The 20,132-nt window shown below is 37.9% G+C and overlaps 1 protein-coding gene across 1 annotated transcript in view; it reads left to right on the top strand.

Moving 5' to 3' along the window:
* The window catches only part of CFAP54 (cilia and flagella associated protein 54), a 901,430-nt gene that overhangs the window by 502,560 nt on the left and 378,738 nt on the right, over positions 1–20,132 (top strand). Inside the window, exons 39-40 of the mRNA XM_053719246.1 lie at positions 15,148–15,329; positions 19,523–19,750. Coding sequence (XP_053575221.1) covers positions 15,148–15,329; positions 19,523–19,750 — 410 coding nt within the window. The remainder of the gene's footprint in view (positions 1–15,147; positions 15,330–19,522; positions 19,751–20,132) is intronic.

Genomic DNA, 20,132 nt, shown 5'->3' with positions numbered 1-20,132 from the left:
TTGAATTTATAATACGGTCTTACTTTAAGGTACAGTTATTTATGTATAGTATCTTTTCTACAGAAAAGGTTTGTTTTATGAACATTGTCCCAGTTACATATTACAACCATATTTATTACTGTTGTACATATTTAATTTTGCAAAGTAAGTTGCTTTGGTGGTTGTAATATTTATTTGTTTGTGTTTGCATTAAATATCGGAGCATCTTTGATACTGTCTTGAGTATTACACACCTAGATTGATTAGAAAGTAGTTCCACTGATCACTTTTGTTAAAATAAAGTGTGTATTTGCAAGCTTAAAGGGCCATGATACCCAAATGTTGAAACACTTGAAAGTGATGCAGCATAGCTGTAAAAAGCTGACTATCAAATATCACCTGAACATCTCTATGTAAAAAAGAAAGATATTTTACCTAAAAAATTCCTCAGTAGCCACATCCCATTGTAAAGGACTTCTAAGCAGCAAATCAGTATGTCTGTCCCGGGACAGCTAAGGGAGTGAGCTTACGTGCACGCTCAACTTATTTCCCTATTCAGTTTAAGGAAGTTTACTATGAAATCTCATGAGAGTTAAGTGAAATCTCATGAAATCACAGTTAAAGAGTTCATGACCTCAGCACTGCTGATGCTGATTGGCTGCTGTTCATTTCATTTTTTTTATTTTTTTTACTTGCAGCTGAGCAACAGCTGAGTATAACTTTTTTTTAAGGTTTGTATTTAATATTGGTATCACCTTTTATTTTATTTTTTATATTTTAGTTTTTATTAATAGTTTCAAAGTTACAACATCATGTAAAACAAAACTCGGTGACAGAGGCAAGACATGTTTTTCAAAAGTTGGCATGAGATGTTAGAGAACAGTCTTTCAAAGTTCAGTATTTGCTGGATTTGCCGTTTGTTAACAAATTCAGTCCCTGTTGTTAAAGTTCGAATAGAACAATATGCTTGAGGTGTGCTCTTCTTCAGTGAAGCAATGGTAATATCAAATCTGTTACCTCGAATCATAGAGATGTAAATACTAGCTAAATGCAGACAATTGCCTGCATTAACAATACATGTTCAACAAAATCAGAAATAGGTACAAATTTGGTAACATATTTAGAATAAGTAATAGTTAGGGCCTTTGAGTGAATTAGGCCCAAAACTTGGGGAAACTATTTTTGTAAAGTAAAATATGATGGAATTCTTAAGAGAGGAAGGAAAGCAAAGATAAGAAGGGAAGAAGAAGAAAAAAAGGGGTGGGGTGGGGGGGGGGGGGAGATTATACTGTGGACCAATGCTCGGGGAACCAGAAGTGACGTTTACACATCGGCAGGGGGATTCGGGGACAGGATCAAGGAGGAAGACCAATGCTATGGAGCTTACAGTCAGTTGGAGAGTCTCTAATCAATGTGTGAATGTCAGTCAAGGTTTGAGGTTTGTATCGGTCCCAAGTTTCCGTCATGAGGTGGTGCCAGTCTAGTTTATTTGTTTTCATAAAGTGGTATCGTTCCAGGGTAAGGAGGTCTGTCATCTGGATGTGCCAGTCATTGATAGTTGGGGGAGTCACAGATTTCCAGTGTTTGGGAATAAGATTTTTAGCTCCATTGATCATCATCAGAAGTAGAGATCTTGTGGCTTTATGGTGGATTTTGGGGAGATTTTGAAACATCTGTATTTGGGGCGCTTGTTCAATTTCAATTGTCTCTGATATTGCTGTAAACACAGCCTCCCAGTAAGTGGCAATAACTGGGCAAGTCTACCATATGTGATACATTGTTCCTCTTTGGCCGCACCCCCTCCAGCATCAATCTGTAATTTGTGGGTTGGTTCTGTGTAATCTGGAGGGGGTGAGATACCACTTGCTCATGAATTTAAAATGCATTTCCTGAATGCTGGCAGATAATGATGCCCTGATTGCAATTTGGAACGCCCTCCTCCACTTAGAGGGGGAGGTATCAGAATTTATTTCTCTATCCCAGGCCTGGGTATAGGTAGGAAGTAGCTGTTCGTCACTCACCAGCAATAGTTAATAAAGAAGGGATATGGTATGTCTTGGAGGAGTCTGCTGTACACACAGGTGTTCAAAAGGAGTGAGCTCCCTATTAATCCCGTGTTTATGTCTGTGAGTGACGACAAAATGTTTAATTTGTGAACGCGAGAACCAGGACGAGAACAGGACCTCGTCCCATTGCTGTAGAAATGCTAATGGTGCGATATCGCCCCTATCCAGTGCAAAATGTAAGATCCCGTCCCTCAATTTGTATGGGTGTCTATTAGCTATCCTGGCATGGGTCAATGAGATCTCAGGGTGCTCCCTTAGAGGGAGAAGCGGGGAGTAAAGTGTGGAGATGTTATTGGAAATGGAGATTGTTTTATCCCATTTACTGAGCGTTTCCCGTACAATAGGTTAATACCCCAATGTTGTGGGTCTATGGCGTGGTTCAATCCAGGTCAGTGTTGCCGTGTTGCCTTTGGAAAAGATTTGGTTGTCTAGGTGGACCCAGGCTTTCTGTGTGGTATTGTGACGCCAGTCTATTATGTGTTGTAAAATTATCGCCCTGCGGTATATTAATAGGTTTGGGAGCCCCAACCCTTTTCTATGTTTGGGTAAATACATGGTTTGTCTGTTTATTCTACTCCTTCTCCCCTGCCAGATATAATTATCTAAGGTTTTTTGTAATTGGGTGAGGTAGGTAGGAGGCAGGGGGATAGGGAGAGCCTGTAGAAGATATAGAACTCGTGGTAGGATATTCATTTTAATGATACTTAATTTGCCCAGTCAAGATATTGGCTTATTGCTCCATGATTGAAGATCTCTCGATATCTCATTCCTGAGTTTTTGGTAGTTAGACAGAAAAAGGTTGTTGTTTTTGCTTGCCAAATTGATCCCTAGATATTTCATTTTCTTTTTTGCTATGTGTATATGAAGGGTTTTCTCTAGATGGGAAATAATTTGAGGGCTGGCAGATATATTAAGGAGTTCAGATTTTGTGACGTTGAGGTGGAAATTGGAAACCTGACCATATTCATTCAATTCTGTTAAGATGTCTGGGAGAGTGGATTCTGTGTTGGATATGGTAAACAGTATATCGTCTGCGTACATAATCACCTTATGGTCTTTGTCCCCTATCATAACGCCAGTTATGTTTTGATTGAGCTGTATTTTAACAGCAAGTGCCTCAATGGAGAGTACAAAAAGTAATGGGGGGAGGGGGCATCCTTGACGTGTGCCGTTAGAAATGGTAAATGGTTCCGACATGGTGCCGTTGGTCCTAATTTTTGCGTTTGGGTTAGATTATAGAGAAAAAAACATATTTAAGAAGGGGGTACCAAAGTTCATCTTATGCATTACTTCCCTAAAAAAATGCCAGTCCACCCTGTCGAACGCCTTTTCGGCGTCCGACGAGAACAGAGTTAGCAGTATGAATTTGTGCTTAGCGTAGCTGATTATTTGGAGGACCCTAAGGGTATTATCCCTGGCCTCGCGACCGGGCATGAATCCTGCCTGATCAGTGGACACCAAGTCCAGGAGAAATTTGTTGAGTCTAGTTGCCAGCACTTTCGCCAGGATTTTTATATCGGTATTCAGGAGCGATATGGGCCTGATATTTCCTGGCTTGTCCGGCATTTTCCCCGGCTTTGGAAAAACAGTAATGTGTGCCTCGAGCATTGATGGCGGGAGTGTTTTAGTTATTGAGAGTTCATTAAATAATGCTTGAATATGGGGGACTAGGGTATCTTTAACATTTTTGTAATATTTGGGTGTAAGCCTGTCTGGACCCGGACTCTTTCCTGAAGGGAGATCTTTTATTGCTTTCTCGATTTCATCTGAAGTAAGAGGAGAGTCTAATGAACCAGAGGCCTCTGGTGTGAGTCGAACCAGTGGAAGGCTCTAAAAGTAAGCAGTGGTGAGCAAGTCTTTTTTAGTTGGTTGTACGTGAATGACTGGTGCTGGTGGTTTTAAATTGTATAGGACACTATAGTATTGTCGAAGTGTGTTTGCTAATTCCCTACTATCCCGCACTATTGTGCCATTGGGGCTAATCAGAGTGTGGATAAAGGTTTTAAGTCTTTTACGTTTTATCGACCTTGCAAGGAGCTTGCCAGGTTTGTTCCCTTGATTGTAGTATGTTTGTCTTAAGTGTAGGGCTTGTCTTTGTGACTCAGTAGTAAGAAGATCTCTGAGGTCTCTCTTGGCCTGTTGTAAATTGTGTGAAACATTTGGATCTTGGGGGTTCAGTTTATGTATGCTCTCTTATTTGACTATAGTAGAGTGTGCCTGTTCATTTCAAACCCGTTTCTCTTTCAATTTTTTGGCCTTCAGCTTTAGAAGTTCACCCCGAACGACGCATTTGTGCACTTCCCAGTTTGTGGAAAGATAGGTGTCTATGTGAGAGTTGAAAAAGAAATACTCTGTCAGTGTAGCACCAACTGTAGTCACTATTGTCGGGTCTAGTAATAGTTGGTTGTCAAGTCTCCAGATGTAGTCGGTCAAAGGGGCCTCTGGCCAAATGATGTCACACACGACAGGAGCGTGATCCGTCCATGTAATTGTGCCTATGTCACAGGAATGTACAGTAGGGAGACTGATGGAGTCTGTGAACCAACAGTCGATGCGAGAGTATTTATGGAAGACGTTAGAAAGATAAGTGTAATCCCTACCCACGGGGTGTAATGATCTCCAAACATTGTAGAGGTTTAAATCCGTAATTGTTGTTTTGATTGCTTTCAGTATAGTTTTAGGGACACTGGATCTAGAGCTTGAGGAGTCGAGCACGGGGTACAATGGTACATTAAATTCGCCGCCCAACATCACTGATCCCTTTGTGTGGTCTAAAAGCAGCCTTGTAATTTTTTTTAAAAATCGATGCTGCTGGGCGTTTGGAGCATATATATTAAGGAGTGTGATTGGTCTCCCGAACAGAAGGCCCACCAACATTAGGTACCTGCCATCTGGATCTTTGTGTATTGACATCAATTGAAAAGCCATGGAGCTATGCATTCATATGCCAACTCTGTTCTTTGTTTGGGGGCCCGACGCAAAAAAAGCGGTTGGGTGTTTGGGGTTAGGCCATTTTGGCTCCCTGCCTCGTTGGAAGTGGGTCTCCTGCAAGAAGACAATGGAGCTGCAGAGTTTAGATAATTCTCGCATCGCGATGGAGCGTTTCCCGGGCTATTGAGGCCATGTACATTAATAGTTGTTAGTGTTAGGGAATGGTCCGGGTTACGAGAGTGGCTGGTGCTCATCTTGTGAGGGAAGGGTATGTTGGGGGAGAAAAAAAAAGGGGAGAAAATAAGAATTTATATGTGACAGGTATAGTAGAATAAAAGTAGGAGATAGATCTATACCAGCAAGTTAATATATTTAGATATTGTTTAGGGTTACTTGAGAAATCAGCTAGTATAAGGTAGAGGTTTTAAGAATAAAGCAGTGCAAAAGAGAAGAGAAATGTCTCTTTGCTGGAGTGTACGTTTAAAGAGTGGTACACTAATGGGGATGTGTCCCGGTGGTGGTGTAAGGCTGCTATATGGGATATAACTTCAGTAGAGGCATGTAACTATGTATTCTCGCTTCAAATAGACTTATTGCATGTAAGTTATGTAAATGATGTAATCCATCAGTTGGATATTGCGTGGTGTAAGTGAGTAGTGTCTCTTCTGCAGGATTGCGTACTATGGTGTCAGAGTTGTGTGGAAATTATGTAGAAATTGTCGGCTGGGACTGGAACTGTTTGTCCACTTAATTCAAAGAACATCAGAGATGCAAGGAGGAGAGAAACAGAGCCATAATGCAATACATCAGTTATAACACATTATATGACAAAGAAAGGGCTCAATATATTTGTCTAAACAGTTCAACTTGTAACAGATGCAACAGTGCATTTCAAACATTTATAACTTTCCAATATAACTCAACCCTCTCTTATAGTGTCTGAAGGTTAGTGATGAATAACATGAGGGCAGTACTATATTTCTATGCATGTTACCCTGATATCTATCTAATATAACAGATTGTATAAAACTAATAGCACATTACAAGGATACTTGCACTTCCCACGTGGAGCTGAGGCTTCTGCAGTTGTAGTCCTTAGGAGTTCTTATAAATTCTTCAGACCTTTGTCCATTTTCACTCTCTAATGTCTCTGGGATTACTGGTGGTCTGGGTGTCATGGCTGGTTTCTTCCCGATCTGTGGCCTGCATGCGGCGTGGAGCCTCCCCCACCGACTGTGGAGGAGTAGGTACCTCTATTGAGAGTTGAGAGCAGAACTGCGGAAGATCATCTTCTGTTCTGAAAACCACATTTTTATTATCCTTGGTTGCAATAATGGATACTGGAAACCCCCATCTATAGGGTATTTTATGTGTCTGTAAGACAGACGTGAGATATGCTAGTGATCTGCGCTTTTGCAAAGTAGTGGGGCTAATGTCACTGAATATTTGGATATTTATCCCTGCATGGCGGATCGGCTGCTTTGCTCTGGAGTTTCTCAGGATTTCCTCTTTGTCAGGAAAATGAAGCAGTTTCACAATGATATCCCTAGGAGGGGCTTTAGGTGGGGGTTTGGCTCTGAGAGCCCTATGAGCCCTTTCAATGGGAATGTCAGGTGCGCTGGGTGTCCCTTTAATGGTCCTGAATAAATCTTGTAAGTACCTCCCTGATCCGCAAATTGTTACGGCGGCTACGGTTTTCTAAGTCTTCAATTTTTTCGTGTAGTATATCAATAGATCTCTCTTGTGATGTTACTTTAGCAGTGAGCTGTTTTAATCCGGATGCAGTTGAAAAACATCTTTATGTAAATCTTTATACAGGGCTCTTACTTCGTGCATAGCTACCTTGATATCCTCTTTTGAAGATAATAAACTTAAGTCTGCCTTGGTAACATAGTCCGTTGGTAGCTGGTCAGATGTATGTACTTGGGCTGTTGTTATTAACTGCCTATCTTCTGTGAGGACAAAGCCTGGTCAACTGGCCTCAGGTAGTGGCCCATTGTTTTAGTGGAAGTGCCCTTCTCCATTTTTTGATTTTTCTTTTGAGGCATAACTAGGGAAGGCACCTCTTTGTACTGTATGGTGCTTATTTCTTAGATATGAGGGGTTGACTTAACTTTTATGTAGGGAGACTTGAGGTGACAAGTGAGATTTAGCAATGATCCCTGCTGGCTAGTTACTTCCCTCCTCCCAGCACCGCCACAGTTATTTTCTCTGCCAGGCCTTAAGCCCTGAAGGGCCAACTATGGGTCTGTTGGTACCGGAGTGATCAGAGGTCCCCTTTGCTCCCGAAACTCAGCATGACCCGGTGATGTGATGTATGCAGGGCTTAATCTAAACTTTCGGCTTACTGAGTCTAGCCGAATCCCGTGGTATCCTGCCGCCAGGGAGGCCCCAAGCCGACCAGATGGACTGACCCTGTTGTCCGTGTGTGACCTCCGACTAATGCTATTTTGTTGTATTTTCTAAAGGATTCTCTACTCCCTATTTTTCATACATAGATAAAAGCTGTCTGAAAAAGAGAGGCTTATATATCTTGTACATATAATAACAATAAAAAAGGCAGTTCCCAGGTAATTGGATTACTACAAAGTCAGTCCTTATTAATAGATTCCCATGAATATTACATTCAGATGTAGTAGGTGGGGATGGAAGTGTGAAAACAGCAGACTGGGATGTCTTGGATATGTTATAGTTTCATACTTCCCCATAGTGTGTCATAAAGCCAGAGTCTTGATTAAACCAGAAAGTCTGGAGTTAAAAAGATTGATATATTTTAATTCCCATGTCCTTCGATCAAGGGTATTTTGAAAATTTTTCCTTTAAGGATAATTTTTTAAAATCCTTTACAGAGCGTCTAAGTTGTTTACCCACTGGGGTTCCTGTATCTGGGATGTGTATGCAGTGTCTGCGATGATTCTTCCTTTTGTGTAATGGATTTTTTGTTTCACCTATATATTTCATGTGTGGGCACTTTTTACACTGACTTAGATATATTACATTCCTGGATTTATTTGCAGGTATACGATCCTTTTATGAATATTGGCTTTTGATGTGCTGTCTGTATAGTGGTTATATTACCAATGTGTTGACATGTGGAAGTCTAGTGTAATGGAGAATAAGGTTAAACAATCTAAGAAACCACCTTCTTCTTTCAAATAACTTGTACCTCCAATCCAGGTTTTATTCTGATATAAGTTAGGTTTTTCCTTTCTAAAAAACTTTAGTCACATGACTCACATTATTTACAAAATCTCTGGATTCTAGTCATATTTGCCTACAGTTACAGTATGGAGTCCTTTTTCTCAGCCATGAACCTGGGACCTAGTAGATGGTAGTGCTAGTTCCAGTTTTTGTATCAAGCATTTTAATCCAATTTGTTCTTGTCTGTAAGAAAGAGGGAACTTTATAGCCTATTTTGGATCTCAAAACGTTATCAGGTTTCTCAGAGTTTTTACTTTCAATATGGAGTCTGTTTGGTCCCTTTTGCCCTACTTTGTCAAGGTTCATTTTTGTTCAGGATGGATTTGAAGGATGCTTTCCTTCATATTCCTATTATCCAAGTCCACCACTAGTTCCTAAATTTGTCTTACTTTATTTCTTAAGTTCTGGGAACTCCTTTGTTTTCCCTTTTGCTGTATTTCTAACAACAGTTTTCTGTTGTTCTTCGAAGGCATGGTGGAAGAATCAATTTTCACAAAGTTCTTTCCCCTCAGTTATGAGTTATATTGCTGAGGGTCTTTGTAGACTGTATCATGTGTTTGTCTCTTGCAGATAAATCCAAGTTCAAACAGCTTGTTGTTCTTTCATAATTTATTGTTTGTATAGAAGTTTTGAGTGAATGGTTTTAACTTCAGATTCCCCTTTACACTTTACACTCCTAACTGAAGTTTACAGATACCTGCTTTCTCCTGTTTGTGTATGGGTCTTTTCATATGCAGGGGAGAGGGAGTGTCTGCTCGCTCTGCTTTCTCTGCTCCTTTCAATGGATGTCGCAGCCTTACCTCATGTACAGTGCAAAACTGGGAGCTTCGAAGTAAGTTTTTAAAAGGTTTAATACTGGATTTTTAAATAAGTATCTGTGCATATTCTTTTTTATAGTAGTGCAGTTATATAAAAATTGGTGTACAATGTCCCTTTAAGTATGGCTTTATGGGAATCATGAAAATTCCTTCCAGTAATTTCTACAGTCCATTCTACTAGATTAGTTCCATTTTGTAGGTCTTTTAGGATGAGGTATCTATATAGATTGCAGAGCAGCAACTTGATCTTATTTGCTCACTTTTCTCACTACGCTCTCACCACCCTATGAAAGAAAACACAATTTGTGCTTGAATAAAAAAATAATTTCTTTCATAGTGGTGAGATTCCACAAGACTCACCCTTTTTTTTATTTGTGGCAGTTGAAGTGTGCACCTCATTTACCCTGCTTCGTCCTTTCCTACTTCTCTATTTTTCTCCTTTTCTCAGTGAAATGTTCGGAATCTTTGCCTCCCCCTATAAGCCATAAATTGAATCCCAGGAGTAATGGCTTGTGAACTCTCACCACCATGAAAGAAATTAATTTATCAGGTAAGCATAAATCTTGTTATTTAGCTCATCTTCCAGAATTTGCACTGATCTAGTTTAAATACCACTAATTACAGTAGGATTATTGATAAATACACAATAAAAAGACAATGCAATAACTCTTACTTTGAATTTGAAAATGAGCCGTAGAATATTTTCTGGCAAATTTAAAAGTTGGTCCAATTTTTCCCTCTCCATGTATCATGTGACAGCTATAAGCCAGTCACAAAATGCATATATGTATATATTCTGTGCACTTTTGCACATGCTCAGTAGGAGCTGGAGCCATTGAAAGTATGGATATAAAAAGAATGTGCATTAACTCCCTCTGTATATTAAAAGAGATATCCCCTTGGTGGGTAATAGAAGCTTTCCTGCAGGATTAGATACTCGTCCCTTTCGCATATGGCGTGATTATGGGATAGCTGTTATGGGGGACATCCTGAATCAGCTCTTACATGAGCTTAGATACTGTCTACACATTTTTGTTTGTGTTTCTTCAAGTATGTGATTATGTTGATGAACTAATACGGGCTAATTCTAACTTCTGGCACATACCTCTTTGTCATACCATATGTTGCCTTTATATTGGGTAATTTTTTCCTACCTGGATTCTATCAAATTCTAAAGTGCAGAGAGGCAGATGCCATCCATTAAACATTGCTGGAGAGTTGAGGCATGGGTGTTGCAGAGCTTCTCACCTTATAACATATGAAAGATAGCTTAGACCTAACAAAAAGGTCACTTTGCCAATGTCTTGTGGAGAGGCCCAGATATGGATGCTCCATAAAGACATTATCACTCTCCATCTCTCTAAATGGCTATCCACTTGTAGGAATAAATGAGTAAAATCTTGAAACCTGGGATCTACAGGATGGTCTGGATAAGGGCCTTTCTGCCAGTTCTCTGAAAGGGGCAGATTTCTGCTCTTTCAGTTTTGTTCCATAGAAAGATTGCTAATATTCCTGATATTCATGGTTTTGTTAAGCCAATTACTCCTCCATTGAATCTTAACTTAGTGTTATGGGTTTTGTACGCTCCTCCTTTTGAACCTATGCATAAGGTGGATATTAAACTGCTTTCTTGGAAAGTGTTATTTCTTTTGGCGAACTCTTTTGCTAGAAGAGTTTCTGAATTATCTGCTCTTTCTTGTGATCCTCGTTATCTGATTTTTCATCAGGATAAGGCAGTTTTATGGACTTCTTTTGCCTTTTTGCCTAAGGATATTTCTAAGGATATTTCTTCAGACAACATTAGCAGAGGAATTGTTGTTCCTTCTTTGTGTCCTAAACCAATAATACTTCAGAGAGATCTCTGCATACTTTGGACATTGTTAGGGTATAAAAAAAAATTACATTGATGCTACTGAGGACTTTAGACAGATTTCTAGTTTGTTCATTTACTTTTCTGGAAATGTCAGAAAGTTTCTGATGGTTTTTTGGCCTTTTAGTTGAAACTTTCGATTCACAAGGCTTACTTGGAAGCAGGTTAGCCTCCACCGCAGCGGATTACTCAGTCAGTTGCCACTTCTTGGACCTTTAAGAATGAGGCTTCAGTTGACCAGAATCTGATGTTTTTGCTTTTTCCAAAGCAGCCTTTGGTAGGAAGATTCTTCAGGCAGTTGTCTCAGTTTGATTTTTTTACCTGTTTGATTTATTTTAAGTGCATTCAAAATAAATAAACAATAATAATTTTTATTTGGTTTATGGATTTAATTTCTCAGTAAAAAAAGATGTTTTTAAATCCCTTCCTTTGTGTTATTACTTGTGGACCCCACAAGTTTAGTAGTAGATCCCTGGAGTAATGTATTGTGGACTCCTACCACTGGTATAGAAGAAAACATAATTTATGCTTACCTAATAAATTAATTTATTTCATGGTACTGAGTCCACTAGACCCCACCCTTATGTTTTTTAGGGTCCATTTTTTCTATAGCACATCTTTTTTTCCTGCTCCTTTTATGGTTCTTATTCCTTTTTCTTACCGCACTTTGCTTGGCTATACTTTAAACTTAGGTATGTGTGAGGTGGGAGGGGTTTTATAGTGCTTTTAGGATTTGGGAATTGTTGCCTCTTCCTAGTAGTAGAAAACAGTAATTCCCATGAGTAATGGATCTTGGACTCTCTCACCACCATGAAAGAAATTAATTTATCAGGTAAGCATAAATTATGGTTTTTGTTTGTTTGTTATTGTATATTATATACATTAATGTACTATGCTATGTTGGTTGATTAAAAAAAAGGTTGAACGCACAATGATAGTCTTTTGATATGTTAAGGTTTACGCCTCCATATCATATCTACAAGTCTGATTGTCTGGTACTTTGTATTCCTAATGTACAATTGTGGAGTTTTTTTTGTTTTGTTTTTAAAGGGCATGCTTTATCTGAATCATGAAATGTTAATTTTTTACTTTAGTGTCCCTTTAAGTATGCCTTCAGACCCTAAATGACTCCCCCAGTACAAATACCCCTCACATCTAGACGTCCCCTAGCAACAAAGTACTTGCACACCTAGCCACAAAAATGAACTCCCCACATCTGTTTCACCTACCTTTTATCCATCTTTAGCCTGTTTAGAAAATCAGGAAGTTGAACCTAAATATCCTTCTGTTTTCCTCCCTATAAATATGGGGTATCCAAATATTTACAGCTACCAAAATAAATGGCCATATATATTATATTTCCATAACATGATTGAGGTCCTTGGAATATCTCATCATTAATTTATAGGGCTCCATTTATTAAGCTGCGGATGCTACTTCGGAGCCCCATCGTTTCAGGCTTGTCTGAAACGGAATTTAAGAAGCAGCGGTCAAAAGACTGCTGCTCCTTAACTTGTCTGCTGGGATTATTGACAGCCCCTGCTAGAGGTGGATTGGCCGCCAGTGAGCAGGGGGTGGCATTGCACAAGCATTTCACTAGAAATGCTTGTGCAATGTAAATTGCCAACAGTGTATGCTGTTGGCATTTAGCGAGGCCTCGTGGACAAGATTTGCTACCCCATAATATTTCTATTATTATAAGTATTTGATTGCTCATAAAAAGTTATTTATTTATATATATATATATATATATAAATCAAAAGTAAAAGTCACTGTTGCCGTCCCTTTAAGTAATTAGTTGTCTTGTCGACATAAACAAAGTCCGGTGAATGTGTATACTCCGTTCAGAGCAATGAGCCATAAGAAATATGTATTATGTTTAACATGCTCAGAGCTACTGGAAAACAGCTTGACAAACCCCCTATATACGCCTGTGATGTAAATGAATGTATCAGAGACAGAGTGTACTTCAGAAAACCGGAGGCTTAGGAGCACAACAAGCGGTTACATGCAGAGTGAGTGGTACCTTCAAATCTCTAACATAAAGAGAGAAGACCAGGACTTATAATCCAGGTGGCGAGAACGCCTTTACTCACCACTCCTCTAGACCGCTGACCCCAAATGACTCAGTCTCTGTTTTTGATTAAAGACCTCCGGAATTCACTGTATCTGCACTCAATAGTCTCCTCCGCGTTTCTTCGAAAAGGCGTCCTACTATGCAGGAGGGGGCGTGACGTACGTGCTGCAGCGCGGTGAATCCATGCGCTGATCCTTTTAATGTAGAAAACAGAGTTCCCATAGACCGGCTTTGGAGCTGTAAGTCCCAGACCAGCTGCTGCTGCCCGGAATAATTAGAATAAAGTAGAAAAAAAGTTGCTAGCAGCGGTCTTAAAAGCAATAAGTCTTTATTGAAACATCAAAGGTAAAAAACACTCCAGGAGAGCCACAAATGTGCACACAACATTAGTCCGCTAATGTTGTGTGCACATTTGTGGCTCTCCTGGAGTGTTTTTTACCTTTGATGTTTCAATAAAGACTTATTGCTTTTAAGACCGCTGCTAGCAACTTTTTTTCTACTTTATTCTATATATATATATATATATATATATATATATATATATATCAATGTAAATATTTGCATAGGAAATTAGTACATCTAGGCAAGTATCCCCGCTTGCTTTTCCCCAGAAATTCTTAATATAAAATGTTTCCAATGCACAAGAGAATTGTGGGTAAGATATGCAAATTAGATATGCAAATTCTCAGTTTTTTCAAAACAGTATTTTTGAAGCAAAAAACTGAGAATTTGCATATCTAATTTGCATATCTTACCCACAATTCTCTTGTGCATTGGAAACATTGTATATTAAGAATTTCTGGGGAAAAGCAAGCGGGGATACTTGCCTAGATGTACTAATTTCCTATGCAAATATTTATATTGATTTCATTTTGAGACATGGAGGATTTTAATTTCAGTTTTTTATCTCCCCCCATAATTTTAATGAATTTTGGTTTATATATATATATATATATATATATATATATATATATATATATATATATATACACATAGACTCCAAAGTATAGCCAGAACTCTCCGGTATTATTGAAAGCAAATTTCTAATATTATTAATATCCAATGTGACGTTTTGGGGTTTCACCCCTATCCTCAGACCATTCCAATAACAATAATAATATATATGGTACTTATATAGCATACTCACCACCTGATCCTATCACCTCTATCTCCCGTATGTGAATTCAAGCATGACGGCTGTTTGCCTGGCGCTGTGCATGCGTCACTATCGGGCGCCGTCCATTGCCTAGCAACATGCCGCAACAATACAATTCCTATTAAAACAATATGTACATACGATCGATCAATTACAGTAACCATTCTACTCAACGGTAACTAGGCAGATTGCGAGCAAGATGTTTAAACCTAACAGCTAATAAACCATATATACCCCACATATATTAAGGCTTTATACCTTATACAAGCAATTATTCATGACTAAATATGACTCTCTCTCACTACTAATTGTATTTTATAGGGTGCTATATACGGGAACCTAGAAACTAATATTAAAGATGATCCTGAGCTGACTAACATTTAAACAGTACTAGGTTCTACTAATTGTAGGTTCCCGTATATAGCCCCTTATAAAATATGATTAGTAGTGAGAGAGAGTCATATTTAGTCACATTGGATATTAAAGAAATTTGCTTTTAATAATACTGGAGAGTGCTGGCTATACTTTGGAGTCTATTGAAACTCTTATTATGCACCCCGGCCAGCAGTGGTAAATTTGTGAGTGCTAAACCCATATGGACTTTTATATATATATATATATATATATATATATATATATATATAAACTGTATATATATATATATATATATATATATATATATATATATATATATATATGTTTACATATATGTACTGTATATTAAAACAATAAATTATATATATATATATATATATATATACATTTACTCACCCCGCTGAATGTTTTTGCTGGTAGATGCAAGTGGATGGTATATCTTGAACACTATGATAAAGACATAGAAGGGGCATGTTTTTTGTGACACTGGTATGGGAAACATACATTTATAATCTTTTTGGCTTTTTGGGATAGTTTTTTGATACATTTTAACTCATGAAACTATTATTCCATTCTTACATTATATTAAAGCATTCTTTTTTTAATGTTGCAGATTTTCATACAATGTTGTACTTGTCTAAAACGTTATTCTTTATTTACTTGTTTGTTTTTAGATTCATATGATGTTTCAGGACAAACTACAAAAAGAAGTGATTCTGATACTCCTAGAACCCAGATGACAAATGACTCAGAGACTTCTTCCCAGTCACCAGTGGAACAAGTAAAAATAAACATAGCCTCAGGAATTATATTGAATCATCTAGGAAAGACTTACATTCATCTTAAAAGAGCCATGGTGGGGAATTTTTAAAAAAAATATTTTAGACCATTTATGTACATATTGCTAATGTAATGTAAATGTTAAACCATGCATACTACCCCTCATCTACAAAATCTTAAACTTTAAAAAAAAAAAAAATTCTGAATAGAACGCTTCCACTCCTTTTTCTATTTTTTTGGTTTATCAACAATATCTCTATTGATATATTGCATTTATCTGCTAGGACTAAAGCTCTATCTCTTTACTATATTATTGCTTTGAAAGCTGACTGAGAGCAGTGGCATCTCCAGAAAATTGTTATAAGGGGGCACTTCCTGGAGGCCCACTGTTGTTGTGGGTGGTGTTGTTATGGAAGGGGGTCAGACAGTCAGTGGGTACTGGTATAGTCAGGTCGCTCCGTGGGCGTCATGTGCAGTGCGAGAGGGCTGACAGAGAGCTGGGGATGACTGGACATATTGGGGCTGGAAAATGAGGGCCAATAACAGTTGAGGGGCACATGGGGGGAATCCGTCATGCTTGAACGATAGTGCCCCTCCTGCTCCCCCTGGTGACAACAATGACTAAGAGTGTTTCCAAGGTCTTTCTTTGAGATATTGCCTTATAGGGAATAGCCCCCAGGCCAGACTTTAATTGGTATTTGATATCACATCTAAAAAAGTGTAATTTCTTCCTTAGGATAAAAATGTATATGCCTAAGTATTATTGCACTCAAATCAATTAATATATTTTTTTTAGTGCTAGAAAATCGTGTAAGAAATCTAGATCTTTCAAGTCCAAGCTGACTTGATATTTAAGCTGTAACAATTAGTCTTTTACTTTTGGTTCAGATTTCTAAAGGGAAATTACTTTTCAATGATTATTCCACGCCTCCTCTATCTGTGAATCACATGCCCAAGGGCCATTGTTTGTAGACACGTGCACACTCATAAGCTCTTATGAGACTATATATATTTACTCTTCAACAAAGGATGTCAAGAGACCAATGCAATTTTGATAATAGAAGTAATTTGGAAAGTTGTTTAATTGCATGCTGTATCTGAATCATGGACGAAAAATGTTGGTTTTCATATTAAATTAAATAAGTACACTGTGTGCAGAATTATTAGGCAAGTTGTATTTTTGAGGATTAATTTTATTATTGAACAACAACCATGTTCTCAATGAACCCAAAAAACTCATTAATATCAAAGCTGAATATTTTTGGAAGTAGTTTTTAGTTTGTTTTTAGTTTTAGCTATTTTAGGGGGATATCTGTGTGTGCAGTTGACTATTACTGTGCATAATTATTAGGCAACTTAACAAAAAACAAATATATACCCATTTCAATTATTTATTTTTACCAGTGAAACCAATATAACATCTCAACATTCACAAATATACATTTCTGACATTCAAAAACAAAACAAAAACAAATCCGTGACCAATATAGCCACCTTTCTTTGCAAGGACACTCAAAAGCCTGCCATCCATGGATTCTGTCAGTGTTTTGATCTGTTCACCATCAACATTGCATGCAGCAGCAACCACAGCCTCCCAGACACTGTTCAGAGAGGTGTACTGTTTTCCCTCCTTGTAAATCTCACATTTGATGATGGACCACAGGTTCTCAATGGGGTTCAGATCAGGTGAACAAGGAGGCCATGTCATTAGATTTTCTTCTTTTATACCCTTTCTTGCCAGCCACGCTGTGGAGTACTTGGACGCGTGTGATCAAGCATTGTCCTGCATGAAAATCATGTTTTTCTTGAAGGATGCAGACTTCTTCCTGTACCACTGCTTGAAGAAGGTGTCTTCCAGAAACTGGCAGTAGGACTGGGAGTTGAGCTTGACTCCATCCTCAACCCGAAAAGGCCCCACAAGCTCATCTTTGATGATACCAGCCCAAACCAGTACTCCACCTCCACCTTGCTGACGTCTGAGTCGGACTGGAGCTCTCTGCCCTTTACCAATCCAGCCACGGGCCCATCCATCTGGCCCATCAAGACTCACTCTCATTTCATCAGTCCATAAAACCTTAGAAAAATCAGTCTTGAGATATTTCTTGGCCCAGTCTTGACGTTTCAGCTTGTGTGTCTTGTTCAGTGGTGGTCGTCTTTCAGCCTTTCTTACCTTGGCCATGTCTCTGAGTATTGCACACCTTGTGCTTTTGGGCACTCCAGTGATGTTGCAGCTCTGAAATATGGCCAAACTGGTGGCAAGTGGCATCTTGGCAGCTGCACGCTTGACTTTTCTCAGTTCATGGGCAGTTATTTTGCGCCTTGGTTTTTCCACACGCTTCTTGCGACCCTGTTGACTATTTTGAATGAAACGCTTGATTGTTCGATGATCACGCTTCAGAAGCTTTGCAATTTTAAGAGTGCTGCATCCCTCTTCAAGATATCTCACTATTTTTGACTTTTCTGAGCCTGTCAAGTCCTTCTTTTGACCCATTTTGCCAAAGGAAAGGAAGTTGCCTAATAATTATGCACACCTGATATAGGGTGTTGATGTCATTAGACCACACCCCTTCTCATTACAGAGATGCACATCACCTAATATGCTTAATTGGTAGTAGGCTTTCGAGCCTATACAGCTTGGAGTAAGACAACATGCATAAAGAGGATGATGTGGTCAAAATACTAATTTGCCTAATAATTCTGCACTCCCTGTAGTTTGTTGAGTTTTAAGGGACAGTCAACACCAGAATTTTTGTTGTTTAAAAAGATAGATAATCTCTTTATTTCCCATTCCCCAGTTTTGCATAACCGACAGTTATAATAATACACGTTTTACCTCTGTAATTTCCTTGTATCTATGCCTCTGCAAACTTAGTTCAGTTCTTTTGACAGACTTGCATTTTAGCCAATCAGTGCTGACTCCTAGGTAACTTCACGTGCGTGAGCTCAATGTTATCTATATGACACACATGAACTAACGCCTTCTAGTGGTGTAAAACTGTCAAAATGCATTCAGATTAGAGGCGGCCTTCAAGGTATAAAAAATTAGTATATGAGCCTACCGAGGTTTAGTTTTCAACTAAGAACAAATCAAAATTGGTGATAAAAGTAAATTGGAAAGTTGTTTAAAATTACATGCCCTATTTGAATCATGCAAGTTTTATTTTGGACTTGACTGTCCCTTTAATTATGACTTTTTTTGTTGTCTTGTCTTTTAATCTGAAGATCAAATTTTCTACTAGGAAGTTCTTGCATTGATGGCTGGGTTACAGTTTCGGTAATTAGTAAAGCACAAAGGATTTTTTGATAGGGAAAATTAGCTCTGTGGTTCGCCAGCACAGCTAAAGTGCAATCCATAGCGCCTTTAGTTTTTACTCATACATTACATGTTAAAAATAAAATATTAGTGGCCAAGCAAAAGCCTTGGGCTCATTAACATCTGGATGTCGGATTCTGCTGGTGCGCTAAATCCCTCACATAATCTACATTTATGCAGGCGCACTGGAAACTAATTTAGGCTATAGTTCAAGCACTAAGCATAGTTTTTTTATTGCAAAAAAATGTTTTAACAGTGATTTAAAGGAAAATTGTATATGACAAGTTGTTGGACTAGGAAGGGCTCCAAGGTGCATACGTATGTGTGTATGTATATATATATATTTGTATGTATGTGTATCTACATATGCACATACAACACATATATACTGTACATACAAATATACACACATACATATACACCTTTGAACCCTACCCAGTCCAACAACTTGTCATATACCATTTACCTTTAATTCTCTTTTAAAACATTTATTTCAATAAAAGACTATGTTTTACATTTAATATGTATAAATATGAGTGTCATACTTCATTTTAATATATTATAGATGTGTTTTGTAATACATATATTCATGCCTGAACATTTTACTTCAAGTCTGCAAGCCAGCTAAAATTTCCAGCTCTCTTTTGTATCGGCACACTAAAAAAAAAGTCAGCTTCATTAAGATTCTCTGGTAAATATTTTACAATGTACTAGTACATACCTTAAAACATTTCAAGTGGCAAAGGTGGACACTAGTTTTCTTGAAACTGGACACATAATTAACTGATGAGCTGTTATTTACTGAAATTACCTTACTCTTTTTTTTTATGGGATTATAAAAGTTAAATGAAGCTTTGTTTCATTATTACTGCATTGAAAATAAGAATTTTCTTTTAAAACTAGACTGATGGTCCAAAATGTTTCTTGAACTAAAGTTATATTACATTTGCGTTTAGGTGCTTGCTCATCGTGGCAGACACTGGACTTTACTTCAAAATACCTGCCGCATTCTTTGGAATCTCACCCTTGAATTACAGTTAATGCTTAAGCAAACTGATGTCACTCAAGAACAATTCCCTATAACCAAGGATCTACTCATCAATGAAATATGTATGCCTTTATATTTTGCTGCTGAGTTTATTCTTGATATGATGGTAATCCTGCAAAATAGTGGTTCAATTCAGGTATTTATACATTTTTACATCTTATACATATTTACATTTTTATGTTATCATGACAGAATGTGTATATAAATTTGTTTCATTCTAATATAGATTGACAGATTCAGATTACATTTTACTTATTAAGAGATTCAGTTGTATATATTTTTTTGTCAGTGGAAAACATTATATTTTGGTCTGATTATAGTTAACAGCAGTGTCAGTCACTGTTGATGTTTCATTTACACTTTAAACACTTTAAACAATATATAAAAGAGTGATAAACATTGCATATTGACATAAAGGCCTAGAATCATAGATGTTCAAGAGGTTATCAAGAAGGTCTCACTGTAAAGATTACATCATCAGATGCTTCACCTATACTTTCCAGTGTTTTGTTTGTGTG

The sequence above is a fragment of the Bombina bombina genome, chromosome 6 (genome assembly GCF_027579735.1).
Source record: "Bombina bombina isolate aBomBom1 chromosome 6, aBomBom1.pri, whole genome shotgun sequence".
Taxonomy (NCBI): domain Eukaryota; kingdom Metazoa; phylum Chordata; class Amphibia; order Anura; family Bombinatoridae; genus Bombina; species Bombina bombina.
This window is presented reverse-complemented; position numbering and strand designations above follow the sequence as displayed.